Raw genomic sequence first — 18325 nt, forward strand, 5'->3', positions numbered from 1 at the left:
TTTCTTTTAAGAAACAATTTCAAATGTTTATTTAACATGTCAGAGAAGGGGCACACACTCGTGAATTAAAAAAAAAAGAGGGGTTGGGGGGGAGAAGGGGGTTGCAATTATTGGCCAGTACTAAGACTTAAACTTCATACTAACATTAATCAGGTTTTGGCTAAAGTAAAAGTGTGTTTTTTGTTTCTTTTTTGCTTTTATAAAAGAAACTATGTACATAGGTTCATTTATACAAGAGGTTCATTGGATAAATGCATCAAAAACAAAAACAAACCAAAACAAACCAAAACAAAAAAAAAGAAACCAGTTCTGCAGTAAACTTTACAAAAAATACATTTTTGTTTTCATTGAGAGATGTAGAAAAGGAGACGGTCAAATATTGACCAATAATATTTCATCCTTTTCATTATTTAGAAAAAAAAGTTGTTCTAATAACTATTTTTTTTTAAAAGAAAAGCAATCAATATACAGCACAATAAATGGGGAGGAAAGAAAAATTGCCTTTGTGAATTCATTCAGTTGGTTTGGTAACCAAGGAGAGGGGCTGCGACTGGAACAGGGCATGATGGGAATGAAGGGCCTGGTGGAAGGGCGAAGGGGGAGACAGCATGGAGGGGTGCAGAGAGGTGAAGGGGATTGGCCGGGTGAGGATGGGTGTGTTTGACTGGCTACCTGAAGTACCAACGGGGATGGACATGGTGGGTTGGGAGGAGGAAGAGGAAGGGGTGGAGGAAGAGGAGGATGAGGAGGATGTGGACCCGGAAGCTTTCCCGGGTATCGAGAAGTGGTGTTGCATGCGCCCCTCCGGTTTGGTGGTGAGCGATAGCGGCTGGGCCTGTTCAGAGTGAGTGGCAGCGGGGGCGGCGGGGGAGGCCAAGGCTGCGGAGGGAGTGGCCGGTGAGTCCAGCATGCTTCCGTGTGACGACGCGGGGCTGTCGCACATCTTCTCCGAGGTCAGGTACTGCACGCACTGCTTCTTGCTTCTTATCGAGAAGTCTGCGGGGAAACGAGGAAAAGTGAGCAAACTGAATTATGGATCCGCCGCTGACTTCAAATCTGGTGCAAGTCCCTTTATGCCACGTCCGACAGAAGTGAATGAGTGATTATTTAAGCAATGAAGCACGATGTTAAAGTTAGAAACAAGACCTTTTTTTAAACTGACAACAAGAAGACTGAAACAGGATGTTCACAGCATAATACGAATGGTATGTGTGCATGGATCAAAAGAGGAACAACACAAAATGTACACAAAATGTGCACTAAAGAGTGAAAAGCTCCCTTTTTTGGCCAATTTGCCGTGGTAACTTGATTGCACAATAGCAGACATACCTACCACTATTAGCAATGAACCTCATAAGCTGCTTGTCAAAGTATAAAAGCAGGGAAAGGAGTTAGTTAGAGCCAGCGAAGGACAAAATTCACGCAGAAATAAAAAAAAGGGGGAAAGAAAATAACAGAAGAAATGTGCAGTGTCAGGTTGGGCTTGAGCTCTGCAAGAAAAATAAAGCCCTCGCTGTTAGTTCCTACAATTTTTCATTCTTCTCTAATGTGAGAGGGGAAAAAAAACCAAATAAAGCCAGTCAGGAAGAAAATGGCCCCTTACCCTCTGGTTTTGAGTCTGGTTTATTCTCTCTCTTCCTCTTTTTCCGCTTTCCCTGCACACATGAAACAATGCTGTTAAAAACAGTTTTTTTCATAGTGAAAGCAAACAAAATTCACCGACTTCACTTCAAAGATTAAAAGGGCAGTTTCTATAGTCATAGCTGGACTGAACTTTAAAGGGAAATAAATTTAAACATCATCCAGTCACGATATGAAACCTGAGAACAGAAATGTGTCACTCACATAGTTATCTCGTGCTGACCATCCCGGATAGAGCTGGGAGTGAAGTTGCCTCTCTTTCCTGGCCAGCTCATAGTATTTGGCTTGCTCCTCTCTTGACAGGGAATGCCACTGTGGACAGAGTATATCAAAGGACATTTAAACACTCTCACACACACACACATATATGTATGTGTAAACTCCAACGCCTTTGTCTGCACTGCTTACCCGTCTTCCAAGGATCTGGTTGATGGCCGCGCTCTCTTTCAGAGTGCACTCTGCCACCACTTTGGCTCTCATCTCCTTCATATACAGCATAAAAGCATTCAGAGGCTTCTTGATATGAGGCTTCTTGTCCTCTTCTTTCTTGGCAGGAACGGGGGACTTTCTGCTAATCCAAAACAAGAATGAAAGTAGCCGTGTGAATGACCGAGTAAGCACGAGTAGATTTTAGCATAACGAGGAGCAGCAATGAAGGCAGGTTTTGCTGAATTGTCTTACGCGTGCATCGAGGGGCTGATGTCACCGCTGGGCTCCTGCTTGATGGCCGGGGAAACTATGGCCGGATGAGGAATGCCGGTCTGGTGGAGGCTGTGCGGAGGTGGGGTGACCATGTGAGGGGAGAAACGGCTGGACACCAAGCTGGGAGGGCAAAAAGGGGGCAACGTTTTAACAGCGGGATGTAACAGCGTACCTCTGTCAGCTTGACATGGCATAAAAAAAAAAGTTCAGCTAACCTGGCACATAACCGCCCTGCCTCACCCTCGGGGTGAAATTCACTGTGCCTACTGCCTCCGTCTAGACTAAATTCATACACACAATGAGTAACATGCTTTCTTTTTTGTTCAAATAAAGACGTTTTCAAAAGGCCTTTTATTCACCAAAGGCTGAAGAAAAGTGGAATGTGTTGTTACCATGGCAACGGCAGGGCTGTGACACCTGAAACCTCTTTCCTTACCACGTCCCAGACCGCGGAGAGCGCTCTGACAGCCGTCCACACAGAACACCTTTACAAAGTGTCTCTCTCAATTTCCAGTAGTTAATACAAAGGAGCATTGTAACAGACAAGAGGGGGAATTAAGCTCCACAGGCCAGGATCAGTCACTCTAGTTAATGTTAAGACTGGAACATTCACCTCTTTTAAGTGTTTTAGCATGTTACACAGGCTGTCGTTAGTGACACCACACATATGTATTATATATGTGCCTTATTAACCTACATATGTGATGATTTCTAACCGTCACACTCAGCGACATGTGTTCAAACCAAACTTCTTGTCTTATAAAAAGTCTAAAAACAACTCAGTAAACAGGAGCTAATTCTCAGTTCATGTGTTATTTTCCTTTTTTTCCCCCTCGTCTTTGATATTCTTAATAATTTATACTGCATAAACAAACAGGACCCTTATGACTCCCCTGGTAATAAACCTTTACCAGCTATCCTTGTAAACATCCTACTTATTCCCCAGTGAATAACTCAAGCTGCTCCGAGTGATGGCATGCAGTCAAGCTCCGTATTTTGAAGATATTGCTTCCATTAGTGTTCATCATTGTTGCCATAAATTTTTATTCACGCTTTACACTTACGCTTACTTATATCTTACTGATACTGTCGAAAGTGTTTCGTGTAACGTCTTCGTTTCAGCGGGTTTCTTCCTGGGTCAGAGAGCCTCACCGCGAGTTTATTTCAAATCTCCATGATAGCAGAAATTTTGGCACAATATTTGGCACACAGTGCGTCTGGTGCATTAAATAACCTTGTGTGAGGCGTGCTTTGATTGTTGCGAGTTCATTTCAGGATGGAGTTACACATGCTATTGATCACAGAGAACCCTCTGAATATTTCATCTCATACTAACACCGGAAGGCTCCCTACAAATCTTTCCAACTTTGACAGAGGGTCAGAGAGTTTAGTCTGAAGGGACGTGTTGGCTCAGATGAGCTTTGATTTGTCCTAATCGATTCTCAGCCCTTTCATCTCTTCAGTGTGTGTGTGTGTGTGTGTGTGTGTGTGTGTGTGTGTGTGTGTGTGTGTGTGTGTGTGTGTGTGCGCGCACACATGTGGAGTGGCTCAGAACACTGGCCTGACCACAGAAGTTTAGCTCTCAAAGAAAAGACAGGAGAGAAGCCCTGAATGCCAATAATGCATTTGCTCTATTTAAGAAGCTGAACCTGTCTCCAATAGACTTAGACCTTACATCCCTTTGTAGTCCTGACACCACTGCCTGTCCACCGTCTCACAGTGTTTTCTCCAAGCGGATATACTGCATTTTTTCTTTACATTCCTATAAATAAAGCAACATCCACTCCAAATAACATTTACAGTATTAACCACTGAAGTTAATACTGCAGGAAAAATGTGAACAGAGCATGCCACAGAGGCAACAGATATTAGATGTCTCCCTTCGGGAGGGCTGGGGTGTTACTGAACGTGATCCACTCACCTGGACATGGATGGATTCATTGCTAGCGCTGGATAGGGGTGACGGAATCCCCCTGGAGGGATGGAGTACATGTGCTGGCCCTGCCTGGGAGACAGAGGTACACGGAGTGAGCGAAGGCTGCAAAGTGAGGTGGATCAAACACAGCTGACAGCTAACCCATCAGCACTAATCCTCCCCTCATCAACTCAAATCCCCTGCTTGTGGAACAGCACCGCTGTAATTGATTACAGGACCCATGGCAAAACCAATAAATGCTCATAAATTGTCTTGTCATGATACTGTCATGATATAGTTCTATGCTGCATTAAAACCTGGGTGTAGCAATCAAAAACTTTCTGGACAAGAAATACAATTTTTTTCCTTGCTTGACTTGAATTTTATAAATCATTTATTGCGCTTTTTTAAATTTTAGATCAGGGAGAAGCGGTCGAAAGTTGGCCACTAAGCCAGCGCAGCTAATTAGCTAACATCTCTGGTGGTCTGTTAATATGCATCATCACAGCAGGTGGACGCGCCCACAAAGCGAACTCATTCCAAGAACGTGACGCAAGATGGTCGTCAAAAAAAAATCTATTTTTTAGGCGAGCACATGTAACTGCAGCCAGTTAAAAGAGATATGATATGTATAAATAACTAAGTAATACATCTGGCTATGCAAACAGATCACAATGAAAGGAACGTACTGTGGCATGAGCCAGCTGAGAGGGTGTGCAATGGAACCGACTGCACCAGGAGACAGGGGGTAGTATGGAGACAGTTCTGATGGGTGAGGTGTCCGAGGAATACCTACGGAGGCCACAGAAAGATCAGTTTAATAGGAAAAAAAAAAGTCTATCAAACTTCCACAATATATGCCAAATTGTTTTTAAGGCGCGAAACTTTCAAGCCAATAAGATGTGCACTTATCCGTGCACATTTCAGTGCTTAATTTCATATTATTATAACACAACAACTGTAGTTTTATCGCCACTTTTCCTTGCAAAAAGATTCCATGTGAAGGTTAGTCCATCCATCAGATGCTTTACCTGTCTTTGGGTCAAGGATCTCTGGGGAGAGGTGCGATGGCGGCGTGCCAGGGGAGAAGTGTTCATTGCTGTAGGTGATGAGGGGCGTCAGCGGGTGGACATGGTGAGCATGCTGTACCACTGGGACTTTATTGGACTGAAGGAGACACAGAGAGCTGAAGGTGAGCAACAAGTGCCTGACATCATGATTGAAGAGAGTGACACTAATGTGTTTTTCTGTACTAGTGTTTTATTTACACATCAAAGAATTATTTATATTTGTATCTGAAGCAAACATTTTGTCTCCCATAAGTGCATGATTCACGCTGGCTATTGTACAACAGAAATGCACGCCATAAATAGGCCATAATTTGTGAATGCCCTCCATGGTAAACATCACAGTTTATGCGTGTGACTGGCCCTGTGATGCAATCTGGACCGGCACCAAGAAGCAGTAAAAAGGCCTCGCGGACACATGCCAAGATCATTACGGCCATTTAGCTGAGGAGAGAACTGTTTGTTCAGTCCAAGAAGAAAAAACAACGGTGCCACCGAGTCCAAAAGTCGCACCAGCAAGCCGCAAATAAACACAATGGGGCTAAGGTAAACGAAACGACCATAAACATGTGGAGCCATCATCTCCCACTCCGTCTGACAGCAACCACCACGGGCGGATTACAAATGCTGCTAATGTTGGAAAACCACTTAAAATTCTGTATAACTTCAGATAAGTGGTGACGAGCAGAAAGGCCAGCAACACGCAGAGTATGTCTTTCCCTTATTTCCACAATGCTTCACACACTGTGAAAAAACAAGAAAGCACACATCCTCTGTGAGATCTGACCAGCATTAAGAAAGGGATGATGAAGACAATAATAATAACCAGCGTCTCTACTTTCATTAGGCAGCACTCAGCCTAGCAGTCATTTCCCCTGGCTGCAGGGCTGAATAGAGCACTTGTTGGCTCAACTTGTCACAAGGGAGGGTCAAGGGGTGGGAGGGGAGAAAGAAGTCTTGTTCCTCCAGGCTAACCTTTCTTCAATATCCCTCCCCACCCCCTTCCCAACCTCTGTCTCTCTCTCTAACGTGGTCTGCCAGGGAACAAGGTTTGCATTGAGAGTCCTGTATGCTCTCTTGCTTCACGCTGCTAAGAATTGTTCCAAATGTTAGCTTTTTCTCTGCATCTTTTTTTTTTAAGAAAAAGGAAGGTCCAACCTTTTCCTCTTTAAAAAAAAAAAGTCTTTAGCAAAGTGGTTTCTCCTGTTTAAAGCAGGCTTTGATTCAGGTAATGCCAGATGGAGTGGGGAAAATATTTACTGGTGTTAAACATGGCTATATTAAGATCACTTTCCACAAGAGTTCTCTTTTTTTAAAATGTCTCCAGACTTGGAGGACGCGAGGTAAATGCATACGGAGAACGGAGGGCTTTGGATCGTGGTAGAGATGGTGTTGACTTAGTAGGTTAAAATCCTCGGTCCCACATGTCATGTATATTTGAGTTGTGCTTTGTTGTTCCACTTCATGTACAATATGCCGACTTATGAATTTCCCTATATTGTGAGAGCTGTTTGAGACCTCTAGACCTGGGTGCCAACACATTTTGGGAAGCAGTTCAGTGAGAATTTGAAATGATACACATTAATAATTCATATCTTGGAATACATGAATCGGGCGCTCCAAAGATATTTCTAAGTTTGAAGGCACTAGTTTCAAATCCAGGCTGCTTCCAGCCTGACAAAATGCAGAGAGAAATGCCGTGTGCAGCTTCCATGGACGCAAAACTATTCTGACCTACATGCTACCTGTTAGAGCTTCTCTGTTAGAGATGAAAATGGATACTTGAGCTAGCAAATTCCTTTTTTATTTCGACATATATTTTTAATTAAATGAATAGAAATCAGCATAATTGTAAGCTAGTTTAAATTAATTAAATTCCCCAGAACTCAGACATCATAACTCAAAACCAAACAACTTGTTTATCAGTGCCTTTTTTGGCTCGCTTTATGTCCGGGGTAATATTCCTCAAGCCCGTGAAAACCATCATAGGCGTAGTATTATTATCCACAAGCCAAGTGTAAGAGGAAAACCGCAGGAGTCATGAGCCACGTGTTAAATACAAACAACACATACAGACGCTGTCTACGCCAGAAAGATACAAATCTTTACATCGATGTGCTTGTTCCAAACATGCCTGCAATGGTGCATAACCCTCATCTATCCAAGTAAAAACACTCGGAGCTGCTCATCTGAAATAGCAACAGGAAGGTTTAAGAGAGAGAGAGATGGGGGGAAAACAAAAAACAAAAAAGCCAGAGCAGAAAGTTTCGGAGCCGGTGCAGAGAAAAGATGTCTGTCTCTGAAGAGGGCTTAAAGCTAAAAAGGCCGAGGTGGCAGCACCTAGCCTGGCTGTCCAACTTGGAACGGTGCTAAGAAAAGCACAGTCCTTGGTCAGTGTGGGTGGAGGAGTGGATTTCATTCAAGCAAACATGTTTTTGGATCCTGCACATCTGAATTGAATTACTAGGCAAACAGCCGATGGGGAAGAGAGCTTAGAACAAACTGAATAACCCCGCAGCTTTGTGTGTCTTTATGCTCGGCGATTCTGGGTGGGAGGCTCAGAGGCCTTTCAAAACTCGAGGAAAGACGGCGTGAAAAGAATGCCTGGCATGCTGAGAAATCCGAGCCTTGTTTGTCAACGCCAACAGGAAGCGGACGTGAAAGGGGACTGACCGTGTCGTACGGTTGTGTGTCTTTAAAATCAGCCACTCCAAAAAGTATGCCATTCATCACAGGCAGTGCACGCCTTTGCGACTGGTCATCGCCTCTGACAAGGTCAACGGCATTATAATTCTAGGTTAGAATAATACGGCATCAGATTACTGGAGTGAACATCCTCAGCAGTCATTAAATAAATGAAGAGAGCTAGCAAAGTCAGCACCATAAATATGGCTGTAAACACGGACAGATCTCTCTGGAGCCTAACCAGCGATAAATATTTGTAAATTATCAGACAGTAACATTACTTTCTGGTGAATCGGCCACTAATAAACAGTATCTTTTCACTCAGTCTGCCGCACTCGATCTGAGTACGCTCCTCTAAAGAGTTCGACTGGAATCAAAGCACTGGTTCCTCATCACATTTCTGAAGAGGATCCTGTCTCTGCAGTGGCCCAGCAGGACTGCAGACCTTAGATCAGTATTCAGTACAGTCCTCCCAAAGCCTTTGATTTCATGGATCTCGGTTGTTCGCTGCCTAATGCAAAACGAGAAAATCTCACCGGACTCCCAGTGAAAGGTCTGTTAAAGGAATATAGGTCGAAGGCAAATATGTGTATCGCTTTGGGGAGGGAAAAAAATGTATCGTTTTTATTTAATATTTCTTCTTAAAATGTTTTAAGAGCCCATAGATGTAGAAATTACACCAGACGCATGTGGGAAGACAAAAAGGCATCTCTGGAATCTTGCTCTCTACCATGCCACTTTGATTCATTTAAACAATTCGGTGACTAAGTAGCTTGTGATACGCTGACAGGATCAGGCCCCTTGGTGCCGTGATTACTCCATACCATGTTGAAACAAAGAGGGCGATTCTGTCAAGCGCAGATCGGCCCATATTTGACGACTGAGTGTGCTGTAATCCAGTAAGCATCTGAGGGACAGACAGCCAGTTCTGTCTGATTAACGAGTCACAGCTTCTCTGTAAAACAGATTAACAAAACTATTCAGTAATGAGACAGACAACAGGTCTAATGAATGAATTACTGCAAGTAAGTACGGCAAGGCTTGTGATCACTATTAGCAAAGTGGGAATCGATATATTATAGAAGATTCCTCTCCTCTCCTCCAGCTGGGTCACTACTGATGGGCTGACAAGTTCTCCATACTGCATCACCTGGCCCTGCAGCGCCTTTGATGCGTTATTCATGAGGCAAGCCTCTGAACACAGGAGCTGAAATGGGGGTTTTTGGGGTTCACTCGAGTGTGCATGTGTGTGTGTGTGCGCGAAAGACACGCTGTGGTATGTTCATGAAAAAAAAGCTTGTTCCCTTCTTCCCAGTCCTCCAACCCCACCATCATCATTACTACCAAAAGCAATACCAACTGAATGCTAAACAAACCTGTCTGTTGAATAATTGAGGATCTCGGGCAAGAGCAGGCTTCCGATTAGCATACAGGCCTTATGGACCCAATCTGTGGCAAGATGGTCTTTCCCCGGACCCACCGAACACAATTTCTATTCACCAACATCTTTTCTTGTTTCATTCACGCCAACAGAATCGTCAGAAATGTCAAAGCAATTTTGCTCTGGCAACACCGATTGGTAGAAATTTGAAAGTGCATTGTCCCCCCCCCCCCAAAAAGTTTCACATATCAACATGTGGCAACTGGCTAAAAGTTATTAATGTGCAGAAGAGCCTGACTGAGCAGGCCTCTCCATAACAGACTGCAAAAACCTTATCAGTGAACCCAGTTGTCGACATGCTTTTAAAATGCATGAATACGCATATCCCTATAAGCAGGCCCCAGCAGATAATCCAAACTGTGGCGGTCCATCTTCACATAAAAAAAGAAGCAACAATGTCAAATCTAACGCACGCAGGGAACAGGTCCGCTTCAGGAGTCCCTGCTGGGGTCTCCTCAGCGTCTCCTTGGGTCTCTCTCTCTGGCTCCTCTTGGCCCTGGGCAGTAATCCCTGGCCCCCCGTGTGTGCCCATCCGCTCCCCCTGCTCTCATTAGTGCAGTGTTGGGGCCTAGGGAGCCTGCAGGCCTGGGGAGCCAGCCTGCTGCTCCCCTCCCACTCTCCTTCTCTCTCCTCGGCTGGAGTAATGAGCACATAATCAGCCTGGCTCCCTGTCAGCAGCAGCACACCAGAGGAGTATGTGGGCACCTGGCCCAGAAGGGGGGGGTGGGGGGGTGGTAAGGGCACAGCGGGGTGTTTCACTTTTTATCCTCAGTGCCCACAGTGCGCCGTACCCAGCGTTCGATCTACCCACCCCACATCAAATAACCCTGTGGTCCCAGGTCACAAGATAGAGCGTAGCGACTTGCTCATCTAGATGACAAAATGAAAGCAGTTACACTTTCAGTGAACTTCCCCATCACTGACACTGATTTAGCGCAAAAAAAAGCATAATTATTTTTTCCACAAGTGTTTCATACGTGACATTTGACAGCGCACCGCCCGTGCATTACAGCCGTCTTAACAGTATTAGCATTAACAACGCCAACACCAGTACAGAGCTTGTACAGATGTTGAATTTAAAGGCAATTTCCAAGTTCTGCTGTGCATATACAAAAACATTTTTTAAACATTTAAATGCATAAGAAAAGAGAACACATGTTCCAAACTTCCAAAGAGAAATACACAAAAACAAATGATACTTTGTATTCAGACAGTTTTTGCCAGAAAACGATCCCTCGCATTCTCAGACTTCTACATTGTTTCTTTCTGTACTAGCTTTTCTGGTTTAATGACATTCAAAGACATGAAGGCCACAAGACACAATAGAGTCACATAAAAAGTAGCAACAGCTACTGAAGGACAGAACAGAAACAATCCAACCGCAGAACTAAACCTCAGTCAACGTTCTTTAATTTCCTTTAATCCAACTGCCATCATCGCATTCATTTCTGTGAATTATTGCTCACTACAATGGGGATTCAGACAATTTTATAGTGTTCAGTACTGGCTAAACAGCAAAACTTCACCAAGCAGCTGCTTAGAGTCTAAAAGAAAACCAAAAAGGGTCACTGATAGGTCAGGATTTTTCCTAATAGAATATCTTTAATTGAGACATAAAGTCAGGACTGCAGTCCCATGAGCAAACTCTGTTTTCTTCACAATTTCCCATTAATTGCTCTCAATGAGGACTTTGTCAAATGCATCAGTGCAATTACAGGATTCAGAGGATCAACCGCAAACACAGCAAGCATGTCTAGTCAGGATTTAAGGTCAAGGGGGCTGAGTCACGGCGACTGTTTTCGACTACAGAGCAGTGACAATGGCTTCCTACTCTCTGCACTGTTTAAAAATTGGCTTCCTGAACCAGAAAACGCCCTGATACAATCATGCAGGTGAGATGCTAGATAGTAAACTTCAGGCTCCACGTTATCTTGTGTTTTCCATCTGAAAAAACACACACATCCCTCAGTGAAGCCACAAACCAAACAGGTCTGCTGAGACCCCGCATTGTCTAACCCGAGTGAGACACCATCATGATTAGCTCACACCTGTGTGGGAAAGTTGAGGAATGGCAGGGAGGATCAAACTTGAGAGATTTATGCTGCAGACTGAGTTATTGTGGTAAAGACAGACAGGCTGCTGAGCAGCTGGACTGCGGGTGTTGCAGGCTGTGGTGGGAAGCTGCACATGGATGGGTGGGAACCGGCAGATTTGCATGCACACGATAACTTCATTATCGTGAATAATCGCATTACGCTCATGGTCTGATTAAAGCATTTATACAGCTTGCAGTAAATTGATTCCCTCAATACATTTATATGATTTGTCTGATAATTGGGTTAATGTCTTGTAGGATGCAGCCGGGAGGAAGCATCTTATTAGCGCCACAAAAATAAGGGAGGGTAAATAGTGGGACTCTGCTGGTGTGCACATTAATGGATTTGCTGAGCTGAGTTGTGCAGTGTGTGAAATTCTACTCCGTGTTTATTTCTTCCCTCATGCAAGCTGTTCTGCTGCTTGTCAAGCAAGCACTTAACTTATTCCACAATCTTTCTGACGCACGCACTGAAGCAAACCTGCGGAAGACGTCCGACACTTGCAGCGTGCACGTGCAGCAATCCAAAGTGTTTGTCAGTGATCGGTAATGCCAAGAATTCGGAGTCGAACCCCGCTTGCACATCTTATCGTTGTTTGGGTTGAATTTTGTTCTGTTTTGAGATTTACTTACTAAATGGCCAGGTGTCGGAGAGCGAGAATCCTTTAGTCCTGCAGATCCGGGGACATCTAGAAGTGGCCATTTCATCTGCAAGTACTGCAAGTGAGAAAAAAAAAAGAAGCAGCGTTGAACCACAGCAAGTACACACTACAGGGAAAGGGGGTTACAAAAAACAACCAAAAAACTGAAAATAAAATATATGGATTTAACAAAACGCATTCAAAAATAGAGTCTCGTGTGCAAAAGTCACTCTCTAATGTGAGTGTAGGCAGACCAATCTTTTTTTCCGCACAGTGCAAAAGTGGCATAAAATGGTGTCAAACCCACAGAGATCTCCAGCAGACACCTGTACGAGACCCGCAGTGCTGCTGGAGTCTGACAGTGAGTTCTGGCACAGCGGAGAGTAGGAAGAGCGATGTGAACACAACGGACTGGTGGAGGACTGTGAAATTGCCGTTTGTCAGGGAAAAACAAGAGGCCAGCTGTGGGCGCCCATCGCTGAGCGGGTGGGAAGAGACAGCTGGAAGGAAGAGGAAGAACCATCTAAAGATCAGCAAAAGACTCCTGACTACCCACCTCAATCCGTATGGCCCTTTGACCTGATCGCAGCCCCTGCTCGTTTCTTTCTTCTCCACACTTTTTTCAAATATGAAAGTAATCATACTCTTTTTTTTCTGGCATTTGCTAGACAGAAATCTGCAACTGCTTGTCAGATTATTACTGTTCTTCTCTCCCTTTGTGAGAAATGCGCTCAAGAAGAGGTTTTACTGCTCGATGCAACAAACTGAGCATTTTGTTTTTGTCCCACAGCAATGAAGATAGCATGAAGCCCGAGAGCTCCAACCATCTGGTTTATGAATCAGCTTAAATACCGGATACAGCAGCTTGTCATGCATGTGGATTTTCTCCCTGGTACAATTTAAAAATAATCAAGAGTTTTATTTTATAGGTAGTGTTGTTTGTTTTTCATTCATGCCCATGTCGAGTTGACACATAAAGCCTTCGCAAGTCATTGTTTCGGTAGCGTTATAAATTCTGTCACATGTTGTTGCGCAATTTCCCCATGCATCCACTGTTATCAGTCTGCAGTGAACTAGCATTGTTTTATAAATAAGACTCCATGTATGACTTCCAGTGCAAAAAAAAGTCCGCCCACTGGAAACATCTTGCTAATAAAGAAGGTCATTAATAGTACCCGTCGCTTAAAAACATTTAAAAAATAAATTTTTTAAAGCTGGACAAAATCAGCTAAAGACTATATGCAAAGCTTTGTCCATTTTCTGAAAGTCGGTGCAGGATAAATGATGACAAAGAGGCAAACTAGAGGAGTCATGCATTCAGGTTTTGATTTTTAAAACTCCATTCATCACTCCGGGTTTGTAAGGAGGAAGGAAGCTTGGATGGCTGTGGGTTAAAAATGGAAAAGACATTATGGCAGGAGAGGGAAAAGGGAGAGGAGGGAAGAAGAAAAAAACATTTTCAGGAATTAGTTTGTCGGAGCAGGCAGAGGGTATTGTTTCCTGACAGCTGGGGTCCAACAGAGCACTAAGGTAGGGGGAGGGGACCTTTTTTTCCCCTTCGAAAAGGGGGGAAATTCTTGGAGTTGACATCAGCCCTCTTCATTTTCACTATACTGCTCAAGGCTGAATCGTAGGTTCCAACTAATGGGCCCAAGTCCATACAACTGTCAGGAGGCAGTTGCTTTTAAAGGCTGCTAGCTCCCTATTGAAACTTTACTCTGCTGTGTGCATAGTGCCTAATGAATGCTACTCTCCGGAGAGAAAATCCAAAACAATGCAGTTTTCTCTGTCTAATCTATGTCAATCATGAGTCCTTCCACAAATGAAACGAGCGCTATTGTGAGCGTTTGGTCTGGCCCGGCCGTGCCCACTCCAGCTCTCCCACCCAATCCATCCCTTATTTGACAGCTTCTGCCAGGACTGAGGAACATGCCCCCGGGCACTTTTTTCTGAGCACCTACTTTTCTTTTAATTGCCAGTGTGCCCTATGTAGCAACTGTTCACACACTCCCCGAAACATCCAGCCAGGTAATGCCAGCCGCACACTGTCACATTAGCTCCAGTCCACACTTTGAGCTACACACCGCTCACTCATACATGAGAGGGAGAGAGGGAGGGTGCTCGAGTCTGTGAGTTGCTTCTGGAAACAAAAGGTGAGGAATTGGGGGCCATGCTGCTTAGCAAAAACTTTCTCTGTGTTGCAGTGCAGAAGGAAAGAGAAAAAAAAAACAGGTAAAGTGTCAGAAGAAAGTTTGCACTGCAGAATAGGAGCCAGCATTTTTTTAAGTGGCTGATTCAAATGCCGTGGCTTAAGCGGTACTAGATGTTTGTAAAAGAGTGAAACAGGAGATAACCTAATATAAATTAAACTGCAAGACATTTGGAAATGCTTTACACGCGCCCTTATTTTATTAGAAACAAACGCAGCCATATGGTTGAGGTCTCATAGCAATGCCTATTTCAGCATGGGGGCTGGAAGCTCTGGTAAGCACACTCGGACAGAGTACTGAAAGAAGTGTGTAACTAAAGTGAAGTTTAGCTGATCCATTTTCGTAACTCTCTAATTGTCTTCCAGCCTTCCCTGCTGCCTCCAACACTCAGAATAGACATCAGTAGAATGTGCTACTTTTACAGGACCCAGATGCAACAAAGGTGGCAGTGATGCCACTGAAATTTTCCAAAAAAGCTGCACTGGAGGCGTTTGGGTTTTTGAACACAGAGAATACAACATATGCTCGGGGGCATGTGGCCTGCCAGAGCTGGGTTCTAATTGTTACATTGCTCTCACAGAGCAGAGGAAAACACAGCCAAGAGTCTTTGTCATCTCTGAAGTGTGCGCTGCCATACTCCAGGCCAACAGCGGAGCACGGAGAAGAGACAGATGTCTGGACATTTGCTGTCAAACTAAGTCAGAGAGTCTGCCAAAGGGACAGAAAAAAAAATCCAAACTTTTGCTAACAACTATCTGTTAACTTAAAGGTCGCACTGAGGAGTCGTGTTAAGCGTAAATCTAGGTAATGTTAATTTTGCTATATTATCTAAAACGGATTGCAGGATTTTGCATATGTATTGGTGGCGGTGGATCAGGAAGTGGCTCAATACATGGACCCCCGCCCCCACCAAATGTTACTTAGTTATAAAGGGCATAAAATGAAGCACTGTTTGAATGTGCGCGAATGGGCAAATGTGGCTTGTGGCAAAAAGCGCTTTGAGTGGTCAGCTGGAGTAGGAAAGAATTATATGAGCACAATTCCATTTACCATTTAGCATGATATGCTCAATTGGATTAACTCACTCAAATCAACAGAAAAACAGTCAGACAGGCAACAAATAAAGGAGCGAATATGCATAAAGTGGCAGCTCAGACGCGGCCTGGTGCTTGTAAAAGCGGCTTCGCCCAACTTGCGGTGAATAGCCGAGCAGCAGGAATGCCTCCATGGATCACCCCGGCAGATAATGTCAATCACCTACTGTGTGGAGAACTCCTCCCCATTGTTTTCTTTTAACCCTCCTCCCCAACAGAAAACAAATGGGCCACACAGCTTGCTGTTTGGCTGAGGTGTTAATTACCGTCCCCCCGGCCCATATGAACAGCAACTTCAGACAATAACCCTGTCAGGCTCCCGGCAGGAACAGTCCCTCCCAGGTTTTCTCTGCTGATATCACCTGCTCCACGCGGGGCTATTGACACCTAAACCTGATCTATGCATGAAACACAATTAAAGACTTTAAGGCACAAAGGAAAGTGTGATAGGTAGCACCCGCCTTTGTCTCAGAGTTTGCATTAAGCACCATTGTTTGTCGACATTAAGGACAATTACGCAGACAATTGTTAAGCAAACCTTGGAAGTCATTGTGCTAATTAGCGTGTAATTGATGGGGAAATGACAAGCGGCTCAGCTGGTAATACCCGCAATACCGTCTGCGAATGAGGCTACTGCCTGCACTGAATGTGGACTTTTCAACTGGTCCACTATGAGGTAAGTATGCATTAGTAGCGGTGGTAGGGAGGTTGTTAATTAGAGGAAGATTAAAAAAACCTAGTTTGGTGAGAGTGTAAGTTATGGTGATATTTCTATTGCAGAATACATGGAGTATAAATACAGTTACATTAGGCACCCATAAAAAACTTTTGGGGTTGAAGCCTGTCGTCTTGGTTTATACTACATTAACTGTGAGAAGCCCGTGTTGCTGCACTGGAAATAGCATGCTGCTAATGGCTACCACATTTGAAGTGTCCATTAGCCCACAGAGGAATGAAGTTAAGTGACTATGACAGGGGCACTCCCTCAGTTTGCCAGGCTTCTATTGTGACCCGGTTGGTCGTCCTGCACTCTTATTCACAGCCAGTAGAAAAACTGGGTCAAAGGTCAGACATCCAGAGTGCTGTGGTTTCTATGACGACGTGGCCTATTAAGGCCAGGCTCATTGGCCTCTTAACATGCTCTTGTACACAAAAGAACTATTAGTGCAAAAAAAGGGGAGCGAGAAGCGATGAAGGGAGGCAGCGCCGGGGAGGTCCTGACAGCGCAGCGTCAAGCTTCTTCCGACATTTCCAAGACGGTTCGTGCAGGATACGCACTGTATGTCAGACGTACGCAGCGATGACGTGCTCTTCCGAAAACAGGCAAGATACGTGGGTTTGCGCTTTTCTCAAAAGGTCTCAGCTTTAAATTACTCAATGAGCGATGCCGTCATATGACTACCTCATGTGTATTCTGCACAAGGCCAAACTCACCAGCAAACCGGGTTTATTTGAAAAGTCCTTGGAGTGAATTTGTTTCAGTAATAAAACAGCATTAACAGAATACAAGGCCAAGACAAACCCCCATAAAAAGCTTCTTTAACATTCTGTCTCAGTGAGTGAGCTGCAACTTAAGCAGGCGTTTGCATTTTTGCAACTCAAGCAATTATTTGTTTCATGAGGCTACTCTTTTTTTTTTTTGTCTTCCTTGAGCATGACATGGTCCTGAGTTATTACTTCCTGCATCTAGAGTGTAACCAACGTTAACTGCAATGTGTGTGTTAGAATGAAGCCGCCATTGTTCTCCTCCTTGGATTTCAGCTAATTTTAATCAGCCGTTTAAAGCTAAAGTGAGGGTACAGTCAGGAATAAGTGAGTAATTTTGTTACAGAGCACAACAGCAGGTCACATAAAAACTCACTGTGTAATTAGACGCAGGAGAAAATAATTATACATCTGGTAAGAGCAAGGCCATCTCATAAAGACAGAGAGTAGGGTGCAAAGCTATTCAAAGTTAATTATGTGAAGTCAGTTATGTGGTTTTCTGCACCTTTGGAGATCTGCTTTCGATTGTCACAAACGGCTCCCTGCTAATGTCACAATGATCCGATGTCAAGACAGGCTAGCCCTCTAATGTCCAAGATATGCTTTCTGCTCAACGACCCGCGGCATTGTTTGTCCAGTCGCGCAGGAACGCAACGTTTTTATTGTTTGGGGAGTAGCCTCGTTTCATTGAAATTCACAGCTGTAAACGTCTGTATAATTAACTCCAGAACACGACGTGGTTACCAGCAGTCGGCTGGTTGTTTACAGTAAAGCTCGACTTAGAAATCAAATCTAGGTGTGTGTGTGTGTCAACACTACGCCAATGACACACAAGTGAGACCTGAATTTTTCATTTATGACCAAACACAAATTGACCGGAGACAGCGTGGGTTACCAATATAATGCTGCGTTTTCTTGCCAAGGCGTTTAGGAGGCAATAATAAGTTCTGCATGCACCCCCACCCACTCGCGCTGAACGGGGCAAATACCACAGCGTGGTAATCACTCCCAAATACACAGGGAAGACATAAAAATAACCCCTCTCTTCTTTTTCCAGAAATTGCAAATAAATATTTACCCCCAGCCTCCGAGAGTAAACACACGTACGTCTAAAAGTGCACCTTTTTTTTCTCACTGACAGAGCACAATTGTTTTTCTCTCTCTTTTTTTTAACTTCCCAAGAGTAGCTGACAGGGCTAGAGGAGCGGCAGCAAAGCGTCGTGAAGGGGGGCAGTCAGTTTTGAAAAACTGAGGTGGGCATAAGTGGGTGTAGTGGAGAAGGCAAGCGAGAGAGAGCGAGGGAGAGAAGGAGGGAAAAAAAAGAGCCTAAATTAAACACATTTGTTTCT

General features: G+C 44.1%; 1 protein-coding gene across 2 annotated transcripts in view; it reads right to left on the reverse strand.

Annotated features, from left to right (window-relative positions):
* The window catches only part of LOC146656864 (transcription factor 7-like 1-B), a 30729-nt gene continuing 12404 nt past the window's right edge, over positions 1–18325 (reverse strand). The window contains exons 4-12 of one of the 2 annotated variants that reach the window (XM_085424642.1): positions 12180–12263; positions 5290–5425; positions 4948–5050; positions 4265–4348; positions 2323–2463; positions 2050–2212; positions 1846–1953; positions 1604–1655; positions 1–996 (exon numbers count right to left, since the gene is read on the reverse strand). In XM_085424642.1, the coding sequence (XP_085280768.1) occupies positions 512–996; positions 1604–1655; positions 1846–1953; positions 2050–2212; positions 2323–2463; positions 4265–4348; positions 4948–5050; positions 5290–5425; positions 12180–12263 (1356 nt within the window). In that variant the 3' untranslated portion in view covers positions 1–511. The remainder of the gene's footprint in view (positions 997–1603; positions 1656–1845; positions 1954–2049; positions 2213–2322; positions 2464–4264; positions 4349–4947; positions 5051–5289; positions 5426–12179; positions 12264–18325) is intronic. The other variant, XM_085424643.1, reaches the window with a different exon arrangement.

This window comes from Rhamphochromis longiceps, linkage group LG12 (genome assembly GCF_057381845.1).
Source record: "Rhamphochromis longiceps isolate RC_006_pf linkage group LG12, R_longiceps_female_GT1.1, whole genome shotgun sequence".
Taxonomy (NCBI): domain Eukaryota; kingdom Metazoa; phylum Chordata; class Actinopteri; order Cichliformes; family Cichlidae; genus Rhamphochromis; species Rhamphochromis longiceps.